This window comes from Acartia tonsa, chromosome 13 (assembly GCF_053477335.1).
Source record: "Acartia tonsa isolate MP-2025a chromosome 13, ASM5347733v1, whole genome shotgun sequence".
Taxonomy (NCBI): Eukaryota; Metazoa; Arthropoda; class Copepoda; order Calanoida; family Acartiidae; genus Acartia; species Acartia tonsa.
In genome coordinates, this window is record NC_137272.1 from 1,130,988 (window position 1) to 1,155,949 (window position 24,962).

General features: G+C 30.4%; 1 protein-coding gene across 1 annotated transcript in view; it reads right to left on the reverse strand.

Moving 5' to 3' along the window:
• Mekk1 (mitogen-activated protein kinase kinase kinase 4) overlaps positions 1–24,962 on the reverse strand; it is a 142,416-nt gene that overhangs the window by 113,568 nt on the left and 3,886 nt on the right. The window contains exons 5-6 of the mRNA XM_080146397.1: positions 24,368–24,462; positions 23,679–23,766 (exon numbers count right to left, since the gene is read on the reverse strand). Of these exons, the coding sequence (XP_080002523.1) occupies positions 23,679–23,766; positions 24,368–24,462 (183 nt within the window). The remainder of the gene's footprint in view (positions 1–23,678; positions 23,767–24,367; positions 24,463–24,962) is intronic.

Consider the following 24,962-nt stretch of genomic DNA (forward strand, 5'->3'; position numbering starts at 1 on the left):
TTTTCCGATGTTTGATGATTTTTTTTACAGTCATATTTTATTTAGATTTAAGTATCTATTTTATTAAACATGTTAGATTTAAGGATTTACCTATCTTATCTAAGAATGTCTAGATGTAAGCCCGAGTATTTTTCCGCTGGAGAAAATGCTTAATTTTGAGAAGTTTTTTATGAAAATTCTATTTTTCTTTTCTAGCAAAAAGATTTAGTAGAAAAAATGTCATTATTTAATCTTTCTTTCTTTTGATTAAAAGTTTGAGTTGATTATTTAATTATTGATGCGATTTTTAATATAAAAATCATTTGCCTATTATTATGTAGGTACCTAATCAAAGTTTAGGTACTATTGATTATTAATTCATGTATTCGCAATTACATGGTCTGTAATTCTAACTTTAATTGAGATTATGAGGCCATGATTAATGAGATGTGTGAGTGGTAAATGTGCATTTCATGAATGTTGAATGCTTTTCCCATTCCTTATTCCTATCCTTATGTGGTAGTGGAGTCGGTTTGAGTTATTGTGGTGTTCGTAAGTTACCATAATTAATTTTAGGCCTGATGGCCATGCCATTTTAAACTCTTGTAATTTATGCGTTATGAGATTGTGATTTTGTGGACACTGTCTGCACGCATGATGTTAAGATGAGTTATTGTGTTCGATTCCCAGTGACTAGACGGGTGTGTGTTGGAATGATTTTCTTGTATTCCCTGACAAGTTCGAACCCATTAATTCCCTTTTCCTTACACCAGAGAATGAGTGTGTTACGCGGCATTCCTAACTATCTCCGCGCTTCGCTTGTAAACAAACAAAGGCGCGCACATTTTTTCCTTGTTGATTCCCATGTGAAGAGCTACGTGAATAAAAATAATGTATTGGATGGATATACATGCGCTCTAATCCGTGGAAGATCTCAAATAAGCCTTCCTGCTTAGTTTGACGTATAATGTGGTAAGAATTTATCTTAATTCTTAATAATAAGTGTAGTATGGTATATTTTTACGAAGAAATTTAAAACATTAATTTTTCAACAAATAGACCATTTAACTGCTAACTTTTGACATACGAATATTTTCCTTAATTTTATTGATCATTTGAATCTAAAATTATCAATTTCTGATGCTATTTAATATGTTTCGTGCCAATTTAAAGTTTTTTAGAAATTTTATATTTTTAATTAAATTGAAATCACGCAACCTCGATATACAAAAATAATAAACCATTAATATTATGTAATTAATCTTTATATTTTTGTTTTAGATGCACCGTTTTCATGGTAATAAATACACATTTGTAAACATTCACATGTTGGTCATTCGGAGGGCTTGGAGATTAAGATTTCGTGTACGGCAAGGCATGCGTACCGAAACAGAATCCAAACGTTTCAACCAATATATGTATTCTAGTGAAAAGGAAATTTGGAGTATCATCATTTGGGATGTACATAAATTTTTCGGCGATTGTCTTATCCCTTTAGATCCCGGATATCTCACTCTCTCTCTCAACTGTGACAGATTGATAGATGCATAAAATTAAAAGGTCAATTTTAAAGTTGTTTAAAACATTAGTATCTCACAAACGATTCAACCAATACTTTTCATCTACAAAAGGTATAATTTTGTGAATCATCATTGGGGATGTACACCAATTTATCGGTCATTATCTTATCCCTTTAGATCCCTGGTTGTTATTGTAGTAGAGATCTTGTAATTAAGGTTTGAAGAATACTAAAAAAAACATTAATTAAGCTTGGAAAACAGGCAATATCATGTATTGTAAGAGAGAAAAATCAAAAACTAAAAGAAACATGTAAATTTGATGTATTATACCTTAAATATATAGTCAAAGATCCGCTATAAAATGTCATTTTAAAAAGTCGAAATTTAGTCAAAACGTAGGTAGCTAGTTAAATATTGTGTCTTTAAAATCAACTTGTATAATTGTTAAATTGTTTCTATAAAAATAATTTCAAAGGATAAAAATTACTAACCTTGTTTTTTTTTTACAGATAATGGTACAATCAAAATCAGCCGTAAACTAAGCTAAATATGTTGCAGAAAAGATTCCCAAATTTTATGAAGTTCTTAAAAACTTAAGCTACTAAATCAATGAAAAGTCGTACTTTTTTTAACAATCCAAAGTCGACTTGCATTAGTCTACTAAGCTTCATTGTACAAAACTAATTTGCAGGAAGGGAGGGGACATTAGGCTGTTTGTTACACTAGTCCCCAAAGTTTTTTTATAACATTTTCTTAACAACTTTGTGGACTTTTATTGAATTTTAATTTATTTGTTAATTCATATGAGTGTCCACACGTTTCAGACATTAATTGTTATCGACAGAAGGAGTAATTTTGTGAATCATCATTTGAGATGTGCATCAATTTATCAGCCATTGTCATATCTCTTTAGATCCCTGATTATAATGATATGACACTAAAATAAGAATGAATGTACATACAAACGTATGTTCATAGATAAGAAAAACTATAAATACAAATATTTATTTAGCACTCTTTGTTTTTGTTACACTTTTAAGATTTGCATCATCAACAATAAGCTTTGTTTAATTTTCAATAAAAATATTTTGCAATCTTTCAATAGATAAACAATTAAATAAAATAGATAGGACAATGAGCTGTTTAATGCACTAGTCCCAAAAGTTTTACAACAAAATTTTCTTATTCGTTGGCTTAACAACATTGGGGACTTTTAATGAAATTTGATTGGTTGATTCATAAAGTTGAGTTTCCAAACGATACAACCACTAATTGTAATCTACAGTAAGAGTAATTTTCTGTATCACCATTGGGTATGTATATTAATTTATCGGCCATTGTCTTATCCCTTTAGATCCCTGCTGAAAACCTGTCCAGTCCATGGACTATAATGTATATCCGATTGATATACAATTTCCACAGGATATTGGAATAGAAACACATATCTGGATTATAATCAAGAAATAGGAAATATCATGTAAAAGGTATTTTACCTTTGATTGTGATTTATGTAAAGTAGAAAAAAATTTTCCCTCTAAAGAGTTAATAATACTTTTTAAAGTATTCTATAGGTATTTGGAGGATAGTTTTTAGGCCATTGATTCACCCTTCACCTGTGGATGCTAGTTTCAAATTAAATGTAATACTTTATTGCTTAGTTCAAAAATTTAAATGTTTTTGTTTCATACTCTTGATATTTCATTCCAGGTTAGAATAACGAATTATATTTCATTGAATATTTTACTAACATTGATAGTAAAATTGGCTAATATTGTCAATATTGAGATGCCAAAGGCACAGGCTAAAAAACTGTTATTAATCTTATGATTGTACATTTTTATACTGTAAACCTATAATATGATGCTATACATAATTTTTCATATGTCTGAGAACCAGTTCTAATCGACTGGATATTAATTGGTTTCAAAGCGATAGTGGAAAAGTAATAGCTACCTATATTTGCATCATCAACAGTATGAACCACCATAAGTATGCCAGGATTCTCATAGTAGGCAACTTCTGTTTTACCTCCATCAAGAGGTGCTGTTTTAAATTGCCAAACAATTTAATATCTAGTAGGTTTGGCCGGATATCCGGCAATAAAAACGTTTATATTATACAACAAAAATCCCTGTTAACAAATAGTCACACTCACTAAGGTTCCAACTAAATATGTATCCAGCCAATACGTTGTATTTAGTAACACCAGAGTTCAGAGATATCAAAAAGGGGTCAAGGGATATGCAAATTTTCCCTTAATTGCATCCCTTTCTTTCCCATCAAAAAAATAATACCAACTACCAAATGTGGAATTTTAAACATGTGGAGAAAACATTACCGTCTAATATAATATAAATAACATATCAAGAAATAGAAGTCAGGAATAGTTATTTAACCCATAGCATTATAGACAGCTTTCCATGGATATCAAAATAAAAATCATAAGATAGAAACCAGTTTTGTTAAAGGCAACTTATATTAATATTATTATTATTTTAATATTCGTGAAAAATTGTCTGTAACCCAATGCTACACATGATTTTTCAGTATGGCTGAAAATCGGTTCTAATACACCGGATACTAAAAAGTTTATAGGCCATACTGGAATATTTTGATATTATGTATGTGTTCTGTGCAACACATTACAATTGTAAGGCTTTCCTATGGGAGTTAGTATAGTATCTTGAATATAAGGATCATCCTTTAATTAGAATCAGATTCCTTACAATCTCAACTAGTAATTCCAAGAAGAGATCTCTTGGAATTTAGTTCAAGTGTTGTGTTACAGTAAAATGATATCATAAAATAGTTTTGATGTTGAACAGAAACCACCACTTTACATATTGAATAAATTTTGTGGTATTATAATTTTAAGATTTTAGTCAGACTCTCACTTTAGTTGTATTCATAAATCTTTATACAAATCACAAAAATATTAAAAACATTGAATTTTTTAATGAGATAATTAGGGGCTATTAATAATTTTATTTTATATCTTACTGCATATGACTGTTTTATTTCATTTACTAGCTAGTTATTACTGTACTACTCATGGAAAACACATTCTATTTCTTGATCATATTGATATAAGATCATAAGAATCATATTCCTTATTGATGAGAAGTTTTAGCTGAGATGTTGATTTTCTCTGTAACATAATATTTATAATCACTAATGATAATCTCTATTAATTCTTCATAAAACATGTAGGACGTAGGTAATATTTAATTTAAATTTTGTTTTTTTTATTTATTATTTCTGCAAGTAATTTTTATAATGTTATTATTGCATAATTATTTCATGCACAAATTTACCTAACAATATAGATAAAGGGTGTAAATAAAAAAATAATTTTACTGTTTTAAGTACTTGAAATCAGATGACTCTCAAAATTATGGCAGGTGACTATGTCTTTTAGAGTTTTCAATGTTTGACGGGTCTGTCTTTATTGTGCCCAATTGTCTAAGATTAAGTCTATACAACGGTATTTACATTACCCATCAATGAAGCTCTAAAACATTATTGGGTCTATCCCAAAGATTTCAATTACTTTAATGGTTTGATCTTTTCTTCAAAAATAAATCCATTTTAATTTATAATAAAATATGCACTCTCTTGATAGGGCAAAATTCTCCATATGGGCTTGGTCTCGAGCTGTAGTGCTCTGGAAAGACCAAAACTAAACTTTGAACAAGAAATGTTGAGTTTATAATAAAAATTGTAAGCAATTGTTTTTTCTATACACCCTTTAAAAGAGAATATACTTGGAAAAAGTGCAATCATGAGCTTAAATTGTTAGTTGTAAAATGTGAAGGATAGAAAAAGAAAGAGTTGATGTCCTACTAAAAAATGTACATATTCAAGTTAAATATGTAATTTTCCTATCCATGAATTCTATTTTTGAAAAGAATATTAAATATAAACATTCTAAAAAAGAACAGCTCATTTTAAATAAACATATCTTTCAAATTTTACAGAGTAGGGGAAAAAGAAAAAAATTGTGGTGAATAGAATTATATATTTAATACCTTTTTTTCTAAAAGATTTTAATAATTTTTTAAAGAAAAATTTATGAAGTAACAGAATTTTAAAAAGAAAATTATTAAAATTAAGAGCCAAAACTTATTATGAAGTGAAATTATTAATTTTAAATGTCATATTTATGTCATAATTTTTATAATATCATTATTTTATGAAATTGTAAAAAAATGTTCAGGTTATATTTTTTAATTAAAGAGTAAATTTTCTGTGAAACTATTTAATTAGCAACTCACTTTCTTAGAGAGAAGAATATTATTTTGGTCCTTCTAAGGAACATTAAAAGAGAAATGTTTTATTATCAAAATCTTTTCTTGCCATTTTTTTTAGTTATTGTATTTTGATGTTCCAATATTTCTGCCAAGTAAATTTTATGATTGACCACTTTTAAAACCCATTCATACTTTCAAATTTTCCAATATTTATAAAATTTTTAGAGATGATTGCACTTTTAAATAATAAATCTGGCTTCTTTAAATATGACATGTTATACATTAAAAGTAGGATGACAAAATCCAAAAGTACCATGGCACAAAATAAAATGGAAAGATTAATAGCACAAGTTCTTAAGCTCAAGTCATGAAGAAACTTCATTAAAGAAATATTTTATTTAAAAACAGCTCAATAAAGCATTTTTCCACATAGCAATTTGATGTAGCATTACAGGCAATCCTACAAACATTATAACAGTCTTAGAATTAAAGAGTAGCTTTGCTGCAAAAGATAAAAAAAATTAAATAGTAAAACACAATAGAAAGATTATAAAGTAAGAGACATCAATATTATTTCCTTAATCTGTTTCATTTTTCAAATCAAAATCATTGTTCTGAAAGATTCAAACCAATATAATTACAACAATAGAATAATTTGAGAATATAAATATTTCAATGCACAAAACAGGGTTATAAGAAAGAAGGTCACTTTACTGAAACGTTGTGTATTTGCATTTAATCAAATGTGCTTAATAAGTCAAACTGTTCCTAATTATAACCAGATGTATATATATGAAATATTCACAATAAAGAACAGTTTAATAAGTACATTTGACTAAACTCAAGTACAGAAAATACGCAAAAAAATGACCCACTTATTTCTTTTTAATTCAACTATTAATGAAAAAGATTATCTTTAATTTCTAATTAATTTTATAATTTTTAGATTAATTAACTTCCTAAAATTTATTTTAAAAAGTACTTGATAGATTATTTATTTTCATAAAGTTTATTTTTTTAGGTATTTTATTAGATTGAAGCTGCACTATGATTCACTTATTTCTCACCTTAACAATATCTATTTAATGTATGGTTTGTGATCTAAATCCATATTCTCTGCTGTAATGTACTGAATTTCAACTCTTGTTCATAGATAGTCATATTTTAAAAGAAATTTCAAATTTTAGGACTAATGAGTTGCTACAATCTCCTTGAGGAAAACCTGACATGAATTTTCACTGAGATGAATTTAATCTTTAAATTTAATATTCCAAGAATTTACAAAATTTACTGACTTGAGAAATTTACTTTGTCAAATTTTGCAGAATATGTAAGAAAATACATAATATTAAGTGCTCTTGAAAAAAATAGATTAAATTGTAATTTATCTTATTAAAAGTTTTTAAAACAAAATATAAAGTTAACAACACTTATTAAAATGCTCTAATCAATTAATGTTTACTGAAAGTTTAAAGTTTAATTACCAGTGAAAGAAGGTAGCTATGACATTTTACTATACTTTTCAATCATAAATAAATCACAACCACGCACACATAGTGCTTTTGCATTAAATTAAAAACTAAAATATCCTTTCAAAAAACACATATTATAATAATATAAACATATTATGGTACTAAATGTGCTTTGCTTGAGTAAAACAATGGGTTAATTGTTGTTTGACATGAAAGAAAAGGTAAATATAAACTCAAATACACACACAAACTAAAGCTAACTAATGATAAACAAATATATCACAAAATGATTTATTATCATGATTGCTTTCCACACAACCAAAACTCTGTTTGCACTTGCTAACAAAACTAAACTAAACCTTTGTGTTAAAAGAATTGGAAGAGAATATTTTCTACTCTCGGAGTAAACAGAGAGACAGAGAGAGAGCAGGAAGAGAGAGGAGGGAAGAGTGGAGTAACTATATCAAAAAGGAGGAGAGAGATAAAATATGTCCTGTGGGAAAAGAGGTGTTGGAAATGGAGTGGGGGGTAAACCAACAACATTGGATCAACAGGTTTATATCTAGAATGTGTTCTATATCCATCAGATTCATTTCATCCATGTACAAAACATCAGGGAACTAAAGGGATAAGACAAGTGCTGATAAATTGATGTAAATTCAAAATTATGATACACAAAATTACCCCTTCTGTAGATTACAATTAGTGGTTGAAAAGTTTGAACACTCAACTTAATGAATTAACCAATTCAAATTCAGTAAAATCACCAGAGTTGGTAAGCTAATAAATAAGAAAACATTATTATAAAACTTTGGGGACTAGTGTTATGAACAGTCCATTGTCCCCTCTCTCTATGACAAAGCATATATTTTTTTCACAAAATATACATTATGCACTGGTTTTGTTGTCAACTAACTCTATCATAGAAGAAATAATGTAAGTTGTGTTTGTACAGAATGTTTGTTTAAAAGATAAAATATATTTATCTCTTGAATATATTCTGGAAAAATTAATCAAAACATTTTGATTACATTAAATCTCCCAATAGTTCACTTTTTAACATAATCTAGATATATAAAATTGCAAAAAGATTTATTTACTAAAATTGGATTATTTTAATTATCTACAAATTGACTTCTTAATTTTGGCGTTCTTGTTTCGAGTTTCATACTTTTAAAGAAAAGGTTAATTGGTACAAAAATGTGCTTCTTGTGGTTTCCCAATAAAGAATGTTCTAATTTTATCCATATTAATATCACAAAAAATCTTCATAATAAGCTATCAAAATCAATAGAAAATTTCAATCAATTTGACGATATACAAAAACTTTAAATATTTTTTGTTAATGGGTTAATGCGATTTCAGCAAAGAAACATTGGTTTTTAAAATATATTCAAATAAATATGGTTTTCTTTTTAAGTCACGAAGGCATTCTTAAATTCACTTTGTCCGTAACGCTATGTGGGAAATTTCTCAGCTGCTATTGAAAATAAACAACTGAAATTTAATGATTCAAACAGTTATTTTGATTAGGTTAATATAAGCAAAATGATATTTCTCCGGGATCTAAAAGGATAAGACAATGTCTGATAAATTGATGTAAATCTCCTATAAAGAGATACATATTTTTTCCTTCTGAAGATTACAATTAGTGGTTGAAACCAACCAATCAAAATTCACTAAAAGTCCCCAAAGGTGTAAAGCCAAGAAATAAGAAAACGTTATTATAAAACTTTAAGGTAAAAAGAAACAAACGTTTTCCTTTTTATATTATACATACATATTCAAAATACATGATAAAATAAACTTTAAAAATTCCAATAGAAGAATCTAATTTAGGAACAGAATATTTAATTATAATCTATAAATATCTGTACTATAGATAGATAGATAGTCTTTTTATTAATCTTCTGAAAGAGTACATAAATAAAAGAATCTACAGGGATAAGACAATGGCCGAAAAATTGATGTATATTCCCAATTATGATACACAAAATTACTCCATCTGTAGATTTAAGTTATTGGTTGAAACGTTTGGACACACAACTTAATAAACCAACCAATTAAAATTCAATAAAAGTTCACAGAGTGGTAAAGAAAAGATATTATAAAACCTTTGAGACTAGTGTAATAAACATCCAAATGTCCACACCCTCCTGCCTATATTCTTAGAAGAGCACTTAAATACAAAGTTTATCATTTATACTTTATGTTCACATTCAATATAATTGTCCCAAACAATACAAAAACAAGGATGACAACATCCATAAAATCGAAGCACTGAAACGGTAGGACAAACGGACATTAACACTTGTATAGTGTCAGAACTGAATAATCAGAATATAAATGTATAAGAGTCGAAGCAAAATTGTAAGTAAATTTGTTGAAAAACTGATTGATACAGGATAATGTTTATGAACATACTTACATTTTTAGAACCTGATTATAGAGTTGCTTCGCTTATAACATTATACTTTGTTGTCCCAGGAATCAATATACCAAAAATCAGATCAATCGGATAATTAGATCACATAAAAATTCGTTGTTAAAAAAGGAAAAAAATCAACATGTTTAAAATGGACGTACGGACATTCTGGTAATGATTATAGAGTTGCTACGCTTTCTACATCGTACCTAACTACTAAAGGAATCACCATGCAAATTTTGAAATCGATAGGACAATTCTATCATGCCTAAATTAACGAAAAAAGCTATCCGTTACGGACGTACTTCTAAGAAGGGATAAGACAAGACAATGGCCGATAAAATGATGTACATACCCAAAGATGATACACAAAATTACTCCTTTTGCAGATTACAATTAGTGATTGACACTAAACTAAATGAACCAACCAATCAAAATTCAATGAACTGTTTATTACACTGGTCCCCTAAGTTTTATATTGACGTATTCTTATTCGTTGGCTTAACAACTTTGGGGACTTTAATCAATTTTACTTGGTTGGTTTATTAAGTAGGTGTCCTTACGATTCAACCATTAATTATACGATTTTCTTATTCGTTGGCTTAACAACTTTTGGGACTTAATTAGTTAATTCATTAAGATGAGTGTTCAAACGTTTTAACCACTAATTGTAATCTACAGAAGAGGTAATTTTGAGTAAAATCATTGGGGATGTATATCAATTCATCGACCATTGTCTTATCCCTTTAGATCCCTGATACTTACCCTCATATCCCAGAAACCTCTTCTTTTTCCATTTTTGAAAAACCTGTTTTTATCCAATCATTCAATTGCCAAAAATTTACACTAAAAACTCTTTGATCAAATATAAAGTAAATATTTAATGCAGAAACTCTTTGTTTTAAGATATTAAGAGTATTTTTTAAAACACAAAAACATGTTTGTTTGAAATGTTTTGATGTACTTTTTGAAAAAGAATGATTTTTTCAACCTGTGAAAAATTAAACATTTTAGACTGGCATTTTATTCTATAATTTTACACCAATATCAGAAATTCATAATAACAAGGATCACAATACCTATAAAAGCGAAGCCCTGTAACGATAGGACAAACGAACATTAAAACTTGAATGTCCGGACTGCATAAGAATATTAATGCAAAAGTTTAAACAAAATTGTAAGTAAATTTGTTGCAAACCTATTTAAATACAGGATAATGTTTAAGGACATAGTTACATTTTTAAGACTTTATCACAGAGATGATATGCTTTTAACATTGTACCTTATGGTAATAGGAATCAGTATTCCGAAAATCAGATGAATAGGATAATTATAACATTCAAAAATTTGTTGTCAAAAAAGAAAAAAATCATAATGTTTTAAATGTACGTATGGGCTTTCTGGAGGTTGCTACGCTTCCTAAATTGTATCCTAATTAATACAGGAATCCTCATAAAAATTTTATAAATCGATAGGACAATTCTAACCTGTTTAAATTAACGAAAAGAGCTAACTATAACTATCCCAAGCGGACGGACGGACAGGCCGACCCTAATCATAGAAAAGTTTCACTTTTGAAAATTGTAATAAAATGACTGGCAGTATGAATAGGAATAATAAAGTTGGTTCAAAACAATTCTTATATAAAAGTGTCGACAGGATGTCCGTTTGTCTATTTATACCGAAGGATCTCTACAACCACTGAAACCATATGGTTTTCCTTTAAAATGTAGCTTCTAGTAGGTCATGGAAAGTTTATAACTATTTTTAGGGAGGGTACCATTACCCTCCCAAGAAAAATCGTCTTTAAACATAATAAACTGTATTACCAAGTGTTTTACAATATTTAGGAAAGCCTAGTATTGGTCCTTGACATGTTCTAGGCTATTATGAGGGGGGAAGGGTTTGGGTGGATAGGTAAAACCCCTTTTGTAACATATCAAAGATGTTAGCACTATTATAAAGTTATAAGCTTATTAGCTTATTTCCTAGTATTTTAAGTAGTAAGCTTTTTATGTCTTTAGCGAAGGTTCTCCTTTACAGTGAGGATTCTTATAGGTCCAGAGATGGTTTTATGCTATTTGCATAAATAAGTCTGGGTATGGTTTTAGACTATTTTTCTGCCATTTCATATCCCTTCAAATATAGAGCAGCCCCTATATGCTAGATGCGCAGCCGCTAGTATTATAATAAAATATCAGTATCTTTAGAGTTATATAACAGCATATTGAATAGGTATTTAGTTTTTTATCATGCAATGATAACATGATGAATCATGATATTAAAGACTGGTTTTTACATTTGTTTCCGTCAATATATTTGTAGATTTATTGAATCTAGAGGTTGCACCCCTAGCATCTAGGGGCTCTATATTCGAAGGGATATGGAAGGGCAGAAAAAACAGCCTAAAACCATAACAAGACTAATTTTTTAAAAAATGAAATAGCCTAAAACCATCTTAGAACATATAAGATACTTCGCTGTAAAAGAAAACCATATCGGTTCAACGGTTAGCAAGATCCTTCATTGCAGACAAAAAAAGCTTACTACCTTATATGATTTAATCTAACTGCTGGGCATGTAGCCGTTCAGGGGCGGGGAATGAACAAAAAAAAACAATAAAATATTAAAAATTGTTAAGGGGTAGGTGTAACTTGTTGTCTTAAAATTTTGAGCATTAATATCTAGCTGTTTATGAAAACTTAAAAAGACAAAAACATAGAGAAACTTGGCTTTAATACTGTTTAATTAACTAGCTACTACGCCCATAGCAACTAAGGGCTTGGTATTCAAAAATAACCTAAAACCTTCCTGGGACATGTGTGAAGATTCCCTAAAAGGAAGAACTCAATAAGTTCTGAAGTTATCGAAACTTAAGCTTCGCACAAAAAAAAACTTACTACTTTATATAATAGAAAAGATATAGTTTTGTTATTAATCTAACATTCATACAAAATCACTGACAAACAACTATCATTAACTTTTCACTAATAACTATTTAACATAATAAATATTCCCTCATGAAACAGTATTAGCACAGCAACAGCAACAATAAAAGCAAAAAGTTTCAAATTCCTATATTCTTTTTTTTCACCACTTACGATATTACCAAAGATATTTAATCACATAACTATCACAGTTGAGTTATAATAACTTTCATATATAAATTAAACTGTTATAACTCTTGTATTAAGCACTAAGAAACCGGAAAGTAGTGTGTTAGTGTAGAATATAATCTGATAAGTGACAATTGCAGCCTTGAACCTCAGACTACTAAAGTCGGAAAACCCGTATTCCTCCTGAGAGGGTGCTCATACAACACCAGCAAAAAATCCGCCAAAACTTAAAAAGCAAATGCGCCAAATACAATTCAAATTTTAAGATTAAATATTAAATAGTTTGGCTTTTTCTCCATTTTTATCCATTTCAACCAGGTGATTAAATGACACTTATAATAAAGATAGAAAAGATATCTTACAGACATTTTATGCTGTTTATTTACTATTTTTTTTTCCATAAAATAAGTTTAGCAAGCATTCTTTACAATTTGGTCAACTAGACGATTAAGAAAATTATTTCAAGTAATAATAACTGTCTTTAACAAGGGGGTCATTTTTTTGGTGATTTTTTTTTTTTGAAGTTTTGTGTTACCGTTTAGTCAAATGCGTTTTTTAAGTCAAGCTGTTGCTAATTTTGGTAATTTAATATTTATTATACATTTGGTCAAATATAGAACAGTTTAAGTTTGACTTAATAAGCGCATTTGACTAAACAGTACACACAAATTTACAGATTATACGCGAAAAAAAATAACCCCTTTGTTTCCATCCCAAACCTAAATCTCAATAATTCTTTTAAATAGAAAAGGTGGTTAAAATGCAGCCTTCCAACCCCCCACCCCAAAAAAAAGTTAAAACTAAATATTTTTTAGCAGCTTATAACTTTAGTTGTTTTACATGAACTCAAGTATTCCTAGCCCGCATTTTTTAACTTGATGCTTTCGATACTATGTAAATCTACCTACCTACTACTTTAGGTATGCTTTAGGTATATAAACAATAGTACGCATAGTCCATTACATTTAGCTCAAAATTATCATTATAAAAACAATTTCTATTATATTTAGAGGGCGCACTATATTTTTAGTACCTAGCGGCTACTCCCCTATAGTCCTGTATAGGGTTGACCCCTCCATGACCCCTCCATTTTTTATTCTACTTTTTGTTTTTAAAAAATAAAAAAATTGGGAGGGATGGTTCATTTTATCTTGGGAGGGTGTTAGTGATAAACCATCCCAGGACCTATGAGAAGCTACATGTAAAGAAGAACCATATCGGTTTAGCTTTTAGCGAGATCCTTTTCTACACACAAATAGACATCCTATATGAGAAGAGAATAAAGCTTTTGGCTTATAAGAAAAATGTATGATTAAGGATTTTATAAAAAAAAAACTTGAAAGTTTAAAAAGCCATTGATCTTTCCCTGTCACTGCAATCAAGGTATGCAACAACTTTCTAAAAAAACACAGCGGTGTAAAAGTGTTTTTGTCTTGAAGCAAAATAAAATATACAAGTAAAAAAAAAAAAAAAAAGGAATTAAATCAATCATATTTTTTATCTAAAAAGCTGAGGGATGTACCAATATAACTTTTATTTTTAAACTTGAAATTTCATTGACAAAGAGGTGGGGCGGTCGGTCGTATTTTTCCACCCATACAGAATGAACTAAATCCTTACGTGGACCAATGCCTAACATGCATCCAAGAAAATTGTTAGTCTAAACGCCGTTTTCAATATTCTAATGGACACACTTTTTAATAACTAGTGTTAACTTTTCAGCAAAAGATGTCCAAACTAAATTATTTAGCAGTTTAATAAAAACACCCAACAGCATATCTTACTGCTGTAACTAGAGTAAGGTAGACGATAGTACTTTTTAACTAGCCGCAAGGGTCAAACCGGCTAGTAGTAATACAGAATAAGGGCTCTAAGGAAAAGAAAATGGCCGATAAATTAATGTAAATGTTTTGTAATAGCAAAAAGAACCACTAGGAAGTAGATAAGAAATTTCTGAAAATTTATAATCATACAAAATCAAATGAAATTGCCGTATTAAGCCTCTCGATTAGGGCCTTAGCTAGTAAGGAAAACGTTAATATCTTATGAATCGATATAGCACTCAAACAAAGATTTAAATCTTAATCAAACTTGGTGAAAAAAATATGTATAATAAAAACTTATTTAATCTCTAAAATTTCAGCCGTCTAGGTAATCTCTAAATAATGATTAGGTCTAGCACCCTAACGTGGAAGCAAATCTCAGTGAAACTTTAGAAAATGTTTAGATTGTGAAAATCACGTTACGAACTGACTAACAAACAGACAATGTAAATTTTAGAGTTGCAACACTATTTTTAACATAGTTCACTTTAGTCAATGGAACTTAAATAACTTGATTGTTATTTACTTAAGATGATATCTATCTATCTATGTATGTAGATCACTTGATAACTATGTACTATAAAAGCAGAAATATTACTAATGAGCTTATAAAAACTATAAACACTCAGGGATCTAAAGGGATAAGACAATGGCTGATAAATGTACATCCCCAATGATGATAAACAATATTACCCTATAGTGGTTGAAACATTTGGAAACTAAATTTAATGAATCAACCAATCTTAATTTAAAGTCCCCAAAAGTTGTTAAGCCAGTGAATAAGAAAACGTTATTATAAAACTTTGGGAACTAGTGTAATAAACAGCCCACTCCCTCCCTGCTATCTATCTATGTAGATCACTTGATAACTTTGTACTATAAAAGCAGAAATATTACTAATAAGCGTATACGCCAAAGAGAGAGGGGATAATGGGTTGTTTATTCCACTTGTCCCTAAAGTTTTATAATAACGTTTTCTTATTCGTTGACTTAACAACTTTGACGACTTTGATTGGCTAATTCTATAAGTTGAGTGTTCAAACGTTTCAACCACCAATTTGAATCTACAGAAGGGGTAATTTTGTGTATCATCATTAAAGATGTACATCAATTAATCCGCCATTGTCTTATCCCTTTAGATCCCTGATAAATATGTATAGATCACTTGATAACTTTGTACTATAAAAGCAGAAATATTACTAATGAGCAGATAAACACTATTTCATAATAAAGAGTTTACATAACCTAGCTAAATTTGAAAAATAGCCAGATTTTAAAAATAAAATATCAAAAACTAGTTGCTTCGCCCCTAACCTCAAGGAGGGGGGGAGGTCAGGAAAAAAGCCTAAAACCACCCCTAGACAACTATTAAACTTGCCCAAAAAATACAAACCATTTATGAAAGTAATTTCCGAGATATTTAGCTACAAACAAAATATCGGAAGTTGTCTGTAGCTGGATATACTTTATTTATAACTAGCGGCTACGCACCTAGATGCCTCTAGTGGCATTTAAATGGTTTTTTGGTATTATCCTCTTAGAAATTTTTTTCAATATTGAAAATTTGAGTAACCCACCCCCCCCCCCCCCCCCCCGATAGCGAACTATGAACTCTGGCCGTAGCGCTCGGCTCCCTAGCCTGCCTAGCCGCAGCGCTCGGCCCCCTTGCCTCCTAGCCGCAGCGCTCGGCCCCCTTGCCTGCCTAGCCGCAGCGCTCGGCTCCCTAGCCTTAAACCTAACATAACCTAAAATAGTTGTTCGTCGGTAGTCGGGGGGGGAGGGGGGGGGGGGGGGGGTACAAAATTGAAAAAAAATGAAAAAAAAATTTCTAAGAGGATAACGCCGGTTTTTTTTATTTTAAATATCTAATTTGAGAAATAATTTGTCTATGTTATCAGCTGTTAAATTCATGTCTCTACGCAGCGCGACTACGCTAGCGACACTATGCGGCGGAAATATTTCATTTTTTTATTTTTATTTTATTGTTATTTCTCTTGGGAGGGTGGTGGTACCCTCCCCCAAAATAGTTATAAACCTTCCCGGGACCTATGAGAAGCTACCCTGTTAAGGAGAACCCGATCGGTTCAGCGGTTAGCGAGATCCTTTGTTACAAACACACAGACACACAAACATCCTGTTACTTTAGTATAAGGATTTTTGGAACCTTAAAATCAATTTATATGCAAGAAAACTATGTTATTTTAGTTGCTAAATTTGACTAATTTATATGATAACTGATAAAAATTACGTTTCAAGTTTAACCCTATTTTTCAATTCTTGTTTAAATCTGTTGATATAAGTTCTAGGGTTAACAATTAATACCAGTTGAAACTGGGTTATTTATGCGTTTTTTTATTAAATGATGAAATAATCTACCGCCAAAATCACGTAGATAAGATACTGACACTTGTACCCAAAGTTTTATAATAAAGGATTCTTATACATTGGCTTAACAACTTTGGGGACTTAAATTGAATATTGAATGGTTTGTTCATTAGGTTGAGTGTCCAAACGTTTTATTTAACCACTAATGGTAATCTAAAGAAGGGGTAATCATCATTGGGGAAGTTTATCAATTTATCGTCCATTGTCCTATCCCTATAGATCCCTAATTATATCATTTAAATTGTAGTTGTACAAATGATCAGTACCAATAAAAATGACATACAAACGGACGTACAGACCTACCAGAGTTAAAGAAAAGCTGCACTAAAATGTAACACGTTATTAGGTCGTTTAGTACATTTTATCAGCCGATTAAAAATACAGGTATCTAAAGGAATAAGACAATGGCCGATAAATTTTTGTATATCCCCAGTCATGATTCACAAAATTACCACTTCTGTAGATTACAATTAGTGGTTTGGACGCTCAAGTTCAGGAAGCAACCAATCAAAGTTCAAAGAAAGTCCCTAATGTTATTGAACCAACGAATAAGAAAATGTTGTTATAAAACTTTGGGGACTAGTGTTATAAACAGCTAAATGTCCCCTCCCTCTCTGTTATAAATAATTATCGACATTTTAATTCAACTTGTTTATAATTTGTCAACTGTAAGGGATAGAAGGGGACAATAGCAGTTAAATTAATTTTTCCCCCGATTCTTGTAAAAAAAATTCTGATTTGACTAATTTTTTATCTTTTCATGAAACAAAGAATAAAAAATCTATCCTCATAATAATGTAACAGGATCTCTGTTTATATGTCTGTACTGATGGATCTTGCTAACCGCTGAACCGATATGGTTCTTCTTTACAATGCAGGTTCTAAAATGTCCTGGGAAGGTTTAAACTATTTGTGGGGAGGATAACACCACCCTCACATGAAAAATTGCCACTGGAAAAAAAATTACTGCTTTTTTAAAACTAAAATGAAAAAATTGGGTTGTCGAATTCAATATCTAGATACCCTCCACTAAAGTAGTTAAAACTCTTCTTGGACCTATAAGATGCTTCATTGAAGAGGAGAACCATATCGGTTCAGCGGTTAGCGAGATCCGTTATTAAAGACAGACAGACAGACATCCTGTTGCTTTATTATAATATCAATATTATAATTAATGAATACTATCTCCCTGAAGACAGAAGGCAAGTATGAGGTAAAAACAAGTAAAGTATTGGGAAAGCTGTTAAAAAACTTCCAGAAATAAAGGTGTAGGCCTAAAAGAAATGAAATATAAAAAATAATTTTATATTTTTCTAAGACTTAAAATAATTCTTGACAGTTTAAAAAAAAAAAGGTGTTATCTACTAGGTAACTACATATAAAGTTCTACATTTAGGATTTAGAGTAAAGTTTTCTAACTTTCCCCCCATAGATTTTAATTTTTAGTTGTTACAGATTTCTTTATTTATGAAGAACTTTTTCTTTCAGTTTGTCACATGGAAGTATGCATGAAAAGGTGTTTCATAACCTCCGCTAAAGTGTCACGGCTGCAAAGTGTTTATTAAATATTATCAACCAAAAGTACACAATAGCAAAAAAAAATAAAAAGAATGAGTAATGTAAGTAAATTAATTAGGACAGTGCTGATTCTGTTAATAAGAGAGGAATAGGTTTCTGGTAAAATCCGTAAAGGTTATGTGTTATAAGTTAAAAACAGTAGTAGAACGATAAAAATTTATGTTAATTTTAAAAAAAAATTTTGTCTATAGTTCTATTCAATAAGAAATACACATATATTTAGTGAATATTAACGTTCTACTACTATTTATAAGCCTTAAAACACAAACCTTTACGGATTCTACCAGAAACCTACCCCTCTCTTTGTAGACCTTGTGGTCTATCAAGATAATCATATGAAGGGGAAACACAGGAATTGAAGCGGCAATGATATTTCACCAAATGCAAAGTTTTCACAAAATGTTTTTAACGGATTTTTAATTATTATTCTTTAATTATTAATTAATTATTTCTTTCAAAATCCTAAAGCGTATTCGTCCGTACGTCAGTATGTGGTAGACTGATAAAATACTGTTGCTTTAAAGATATGGAATTAAACATTATTCCTTTAGTATGTAAACTACTTTATTTTAATGGGTTTATTTGGAAAAAAATTTAAATCGCGAAAACAAAGTTAATGATTTCGGGATAAATAGCAAGAAAATTAGCGGAAAATTAAGTGGCACGCGAAAATATGCAGATTTTCGCTTTTTTCCTATTTATCAATGAAATATTTTTTCCTGGAATACAAAATCCTCCAAAATAAATAGTAGAAAGAAAACTGCTTGACATTAGGCGTAGGTATATTGACATGATATGCCTGTTTTTAATCTGCGTAGCCGAAAAAGGAAGACAAGTGTAACATATTTCAAAGTTTGATGAAAACTATATGGTAACTTGAACACATAATCTTTCCATGTAATTGTTTTAATAAAATGGAAAAATAATGTAAGTATAACTAATTCAAACTAAGATTCAAAATTCGTGAAACTATCTAAATCATTGTTACAATGTTTGTTTGTCTGTCTGTGTGTTAATACCGAAAGGCCATGCTAGACCGATATGTTTCTTCTTATAAATAAAGCTTTTTATAGGTCACGGGGAGATTTATAACTATTTTTGGGGGAGGGCAACTTCACCCTTTCTAAAACTAAACTGCCATATCGAGAGTAGACCTCCAACCTCCCACCCCTTCTCTCAAGTGCCCCTAGAGGCCTATAGGGGGCAAAGCCGCTAGTACATAATAAAGAAATAAGAACGCAAGAGTTGCTACGCTACTCATGTTACATTAACTTTCCTTACAAATTAGACTCCTGATATATATCATTTTCCCATAGTAACATAGCAAGATACGTTATAAACAGAGATATTTAAAGAATATTTAGATTATGATGAGACATGAGTACAGATTTCTATATCAAGTTTTTTCATGTAAATTTTTGTTATGATTGGAAAACTTGGGTCATGGAAAGAAGACAATGAAACATGGAAAACAATTCTGGGGTATAGTCCCTTTCATGGCAACACCCCTTAAGGGGCGACCCATCGAATTTTCAAAATGGCTTTTTAAAGGTTATTTTAGGTTAGGTGATTGCCCCGCAGGGTTAGGCAATTGGCCCCGAAAGGTTAGAGCTCCGCAGGGGCTAGAAATAGGAGAAAAGCTACTGTGAAAATACGAAGAATCGCCCCGTAAGGGCGTTGCCACGAAAGGGACTAAACCAAATTTTTGTTATGATTGAAAACCTTGGGTCATAGAAAGAAAACGAAGAAACGGGTTGCGTCGTATTTTCAGTAACATAACCTATCAAAAGCTACTGTGAAAATACGACGAAGCCCGAAACTTTGTTTTCTAGTCATGATCCAAAACCTTTTAGATTATTATCTAGATTAAATTCAAAATTTCCAATTTAATAATGAAAAATGGAAATCAATTCTGAGATATGTTTTGTAGATTTTTTAAAAGGGAGAGTAAATTCTCTTATTACTTATTGGTAGGTACTATTTACAATATATACTTACTAGCGGCTACGCCCCTAGAGGCCTCTAGGGGCACTTGAGAAGGAGGGAGTCGAATTTAATAATTCAATTTCTTATTTTAGATGTTAAAAGAAAAAGTTTTAAAAAAAATTTGGGGGGGGGGCAAAAACAAATTTTAATTTTAGTTAAAAATTTTAAAAAAGAATTTTTTTTTGGGGGGGGGGGATTTTTAATTTTTTGGGGGGTTGGGGGTGTCCCACCCCCCAAGAAAATAGTTATAAACCTTCCCGGGACCTATGAGAAGCTACCCTGTTAAGGAGTACCCGATTGGTTCAGCGGTTAGCGAGATCCTTCGGTACAGACACACAGACAGATACACAGACAAACATCCTGTTACTTTAGTATAAGGATTTTGTGGATTACTTGGGCCGGGGTTATCCCCAAAATGTTTAATTTTGAGGGTCAAATTAAAACATCACTTAATGGGTATAATATTTTAGGGGTTAGGGGAGGAAATATTTTTGTACGGGGTGGTTGAGGGGGGTTTATTACATTGTGCTATTAACATTAACCCAAACCTTAAACATTCATGTTCTTTCTTTTAATAAAAAAAGAGATAAAAATATAGTACTGCGAAAAGAGGCTTTAACATCAGGGAGGGAGGAAGGGGACATTGGGCTGTTTATTACACCAGTCCCCAAAGTTTTATAATAAAGTTTTCTTGTTCGTTGGCTTAGAAACTTTGGGAACTTTTAATTTTATTTTGATTGGTTGATTCATTAAGTTATGTGTTCACACGTTTCACCAATAATTATAATTTATAGAAGGTGTAATTTTGTGCATCATTATTGAGGATGTACATCAATTTATCGACCATTGTCTTATCCTTTTAGATCCCTGCCTCAACATTATCTTTGATAATCTTTTATTATCTGAGGATAAAGAGTCTTATGGCCGTAAGCTTACATTACAATAAGTATTTTTATGCAGGGATCTAAAGGGATAAGACAATATAAGCCAATGAATTGATGTACATCCCAAATATTAATACACAAAATTACCCCTTGCGTAGATTACAATTACTGGTTGAAAAGTTTAAACACAAAATTTTATTGACTAAGACAATCAAAATTCACTCAAGTCTCCAAAGTTGGTAAGCCAACGAATAACAAAACTTTAGGGACTAGTGTAATAAACAGCCCATTGTCCCCACTATCCCTTATTTTTATGAGTGAAGCTATTATATATTTAAGGTCTGTATGTTAGTACGCCTATCATGAAATGCTTGTCTGATCGCTATTAAACTTGAAATTAGTTTTTTTTTTATAATTTAAAACATGGAACAAAGTAAAGCTACTCTTTAATTAAAGGTTCGTGAATTCATTTTTAAGTCGAGTACTTTTTTAGGATTAACTTAATATATTTCTATTAATTTTAGTAAAAAGAAAATAAAGTAGGAACCTATTTAAATACCTAATAATTTCGAAAGAAGGTGTATCAACTTTTTTTTTTATAGCTAGCCGGTTCTTTTAGTAAGTAGTAGATGTAAAATTTTTCATAGAATTCAGATATGCAATCGGTTTTTTTGTAGACCTCTTATTTTTTAAGTAATTTAAGTTTTTTAAAAAAAGATTAAGTCGATTTTAAGGTACTAAAAAACAAAAAAAAAGGAAGAAAATGTCCATTATGTACAAAAATAGTAAGATCTTTAATTTGACACCTTACTTTTTGAATTTTGTCAGGTAATTATTGAAAAATTGATTTTTTTAAACCCACGAGAATAAAAACTTTGAACTTAATTTTATCATTTCACAGGTAAAAAAATATGGGTTCATATATACCTTTAGAATCAGAAAAATATTACGAATCCATTGTAAGCAAAATTGAAAAAAAGTAAAAAAATAAACAAATGGCCAATTATATTTTTTGTTCAGGCAACACTTTCGTCTTCCCTTTTTTACCCCCTCTTTACCCCCTTCCCATTTTTATACTCAATTCAAGAATTAAGACGTTGCCTGTATAATATAATATGATATTTTCATATAATTCCTTTTATTGTAGTTTATATACTTTATTGTAAACTTTTTTTTTCAATTTTGCTTACAATGGATTCGTAATATTTTTCTGATTCTAAAGGTATATATGAACCCATATTTTTTTACCTGTGAAATGATAAAATTAAGTTCAAAGTTTTTATTCTCGTGGGTTTAAAAAAATCGATTTTTTCAATAATTACCTGACAGAATTGAAAAAGTAAGGTGTCAAATTAAAGATCTTGCTATTTTTGTTCATAATGGCCATTTTCTTTCTTTTTTTTGTGGCATTTTAGTACCTTAAAATCGACTTAATTTTTTTTTTTAAAACTTAAATTACTTAAAAAATAAGAGGTCTACAAAAAAAACCGATTGCATATCTGAATTCTATGAAAAATTTTACATCTACTACTTACTAAAAGAACCGGCTAGCTATAAAAAAAAAAGTTGATACACCTTCTTTCTAAAATTTTTATACCTAATAAAATATGTTTGAGTAAAAAATACCAAACAGTTTATTTATTTTGGAGTGTTCAAAGTATGATATTTCTAGTTTGTGATTTTGTGGCCAGTTAAAGATTATACCTATCAAATATGATAATTTGATATTATAAGTTAACACTTAAAGAAAATAAAAAAAACTACTACTTTCTAGCAACCCACATTCTGTGTTTTTAAGGGATAAAAGAATGGGCGATAAATAGATACATATCCCTAACGATTAATTGAAATATTTGGACACAAATAGTGTGCAACCAACCAATCAAAATTTGATAAAATTAAAAAGTACCTAACCAAAATTTTCTAACAAACAAATATACAACTTTAGTTATCTATGTGATTTATACCTAGTCCGAAATCCCCTCCCTCGTTTCATGTCCTTGACATAAAAAGATAGTACCAAGTTAGTTATAGCATCGTATATTAATCAGCTTTGCGCGGATAGTAAAATGAAGAATTATTAGAATACTTTCGGTTTTGTAACTTGTTAGTCCCGATTATTAATGTTATGGTTTCTATTTTAATATTCATAGAAAATTGTTTACAATGCGAAACGATACATGATTTTAAGTATGTCTCAGGACCAGTTCTTATCCAGTGGATATTAAACAGGTTCGAAGCCATACTGGACAAGCCTTACCTGAATCCTCTAGGCTGTATTCAAACTGGTTTGGATCATCCTGGATAAAATCTCGCAGGTTTGTCTGGGTCTTCAGAGATTGTTGATTCTTAAATAAAGTAAAAAATTTCATAATGCCTGGTGGGAGGGGACATTGGGTTGTTTATTGCACTATTATTCCCCAAGGTTTTAAAATAATGTTTTCTTTTTCGTTGCCCTAACAACCTTGGGGACTTTGATTGAATTTTGATTGGTTGGTTCATTAAATTGAGTGTCCAAAGTTGCAACTAAAACTTATGATCTACAGAAGGGGATGTGCAACAATTTATCGGCCATTGTGTTATCCTTTTAGTTCCCTGGTGCAACTCCCAAAAGGAGAGGGAGAGAGAGTTGAAAAAAAATAGGTACGAAAATATTCTGAATTTTATTGAGTAAATTAGATAGGTAGGTACCTAAACAAAAAAAGAAGAGCGAGGGGAAAGAAATTTAACTAGGTCTGAAGATTTAAACCTCTGAAAAACAATAGTAAAACATACCCTTCTAGCTTTGCTAGCTTTTGTAGAATTGCCTCCTCTGAATGCAAACTGAAGTGACTTTATCCTGAGCTGTCGGGCTGAGGGGTAATTTTGTGCATAATCATTGGAGATGTACTTTAATTTATGGACCTTTGTCTTATCCCTTTAAGTCACTGGAACAAAAGTAAGACCTACCCTTCTAGCTTTGCTAGCTTTTGGAGAGTTGCCTCCTCTGAGTGCAAACTGAAGTGATTTGGTTCTAAGCTGTCGGGCTGAGGGAGACTTTGGACCTGCGGTAACAAGGATTATTTATTGATGGATCATGGAAAGAAAACTAAGTAGCGGGTTTCGTCGTATTTTCACAGTAGCTTTTCTCATATTTCTAGCCCATGCGGGGCCAATTTCCTAAGCCTGCGGGGCAAACATTTACCTGACCTAAAATAACCAATCATAAGCTACTGTGAAAATACGACAAAACTCGCTACTTCGTTTTCTTTCCATGATCCATCTTTGTTATTAGATGAAATATACAAATATAAAAAAGTTCGGTCCATTACGATAAATTAGATTTCTTATATCTAGTTCATATAATACTAGCGGCTATAACCATAGAAGACTCTGGGGCCACTTAAGTTGAGGGGGGACTACCCCCCATTTTCATTTCAGTTTTAAAAAGGAAAGGGATAAACATTGAGGGGGGGGGGAAGAGATATCCTCCTAAAAATAGTTTTTAAAAAACTTCCCTTGATCTATAAGAAGCTTTACTGCATAGGACAACCATTTCGGTTCA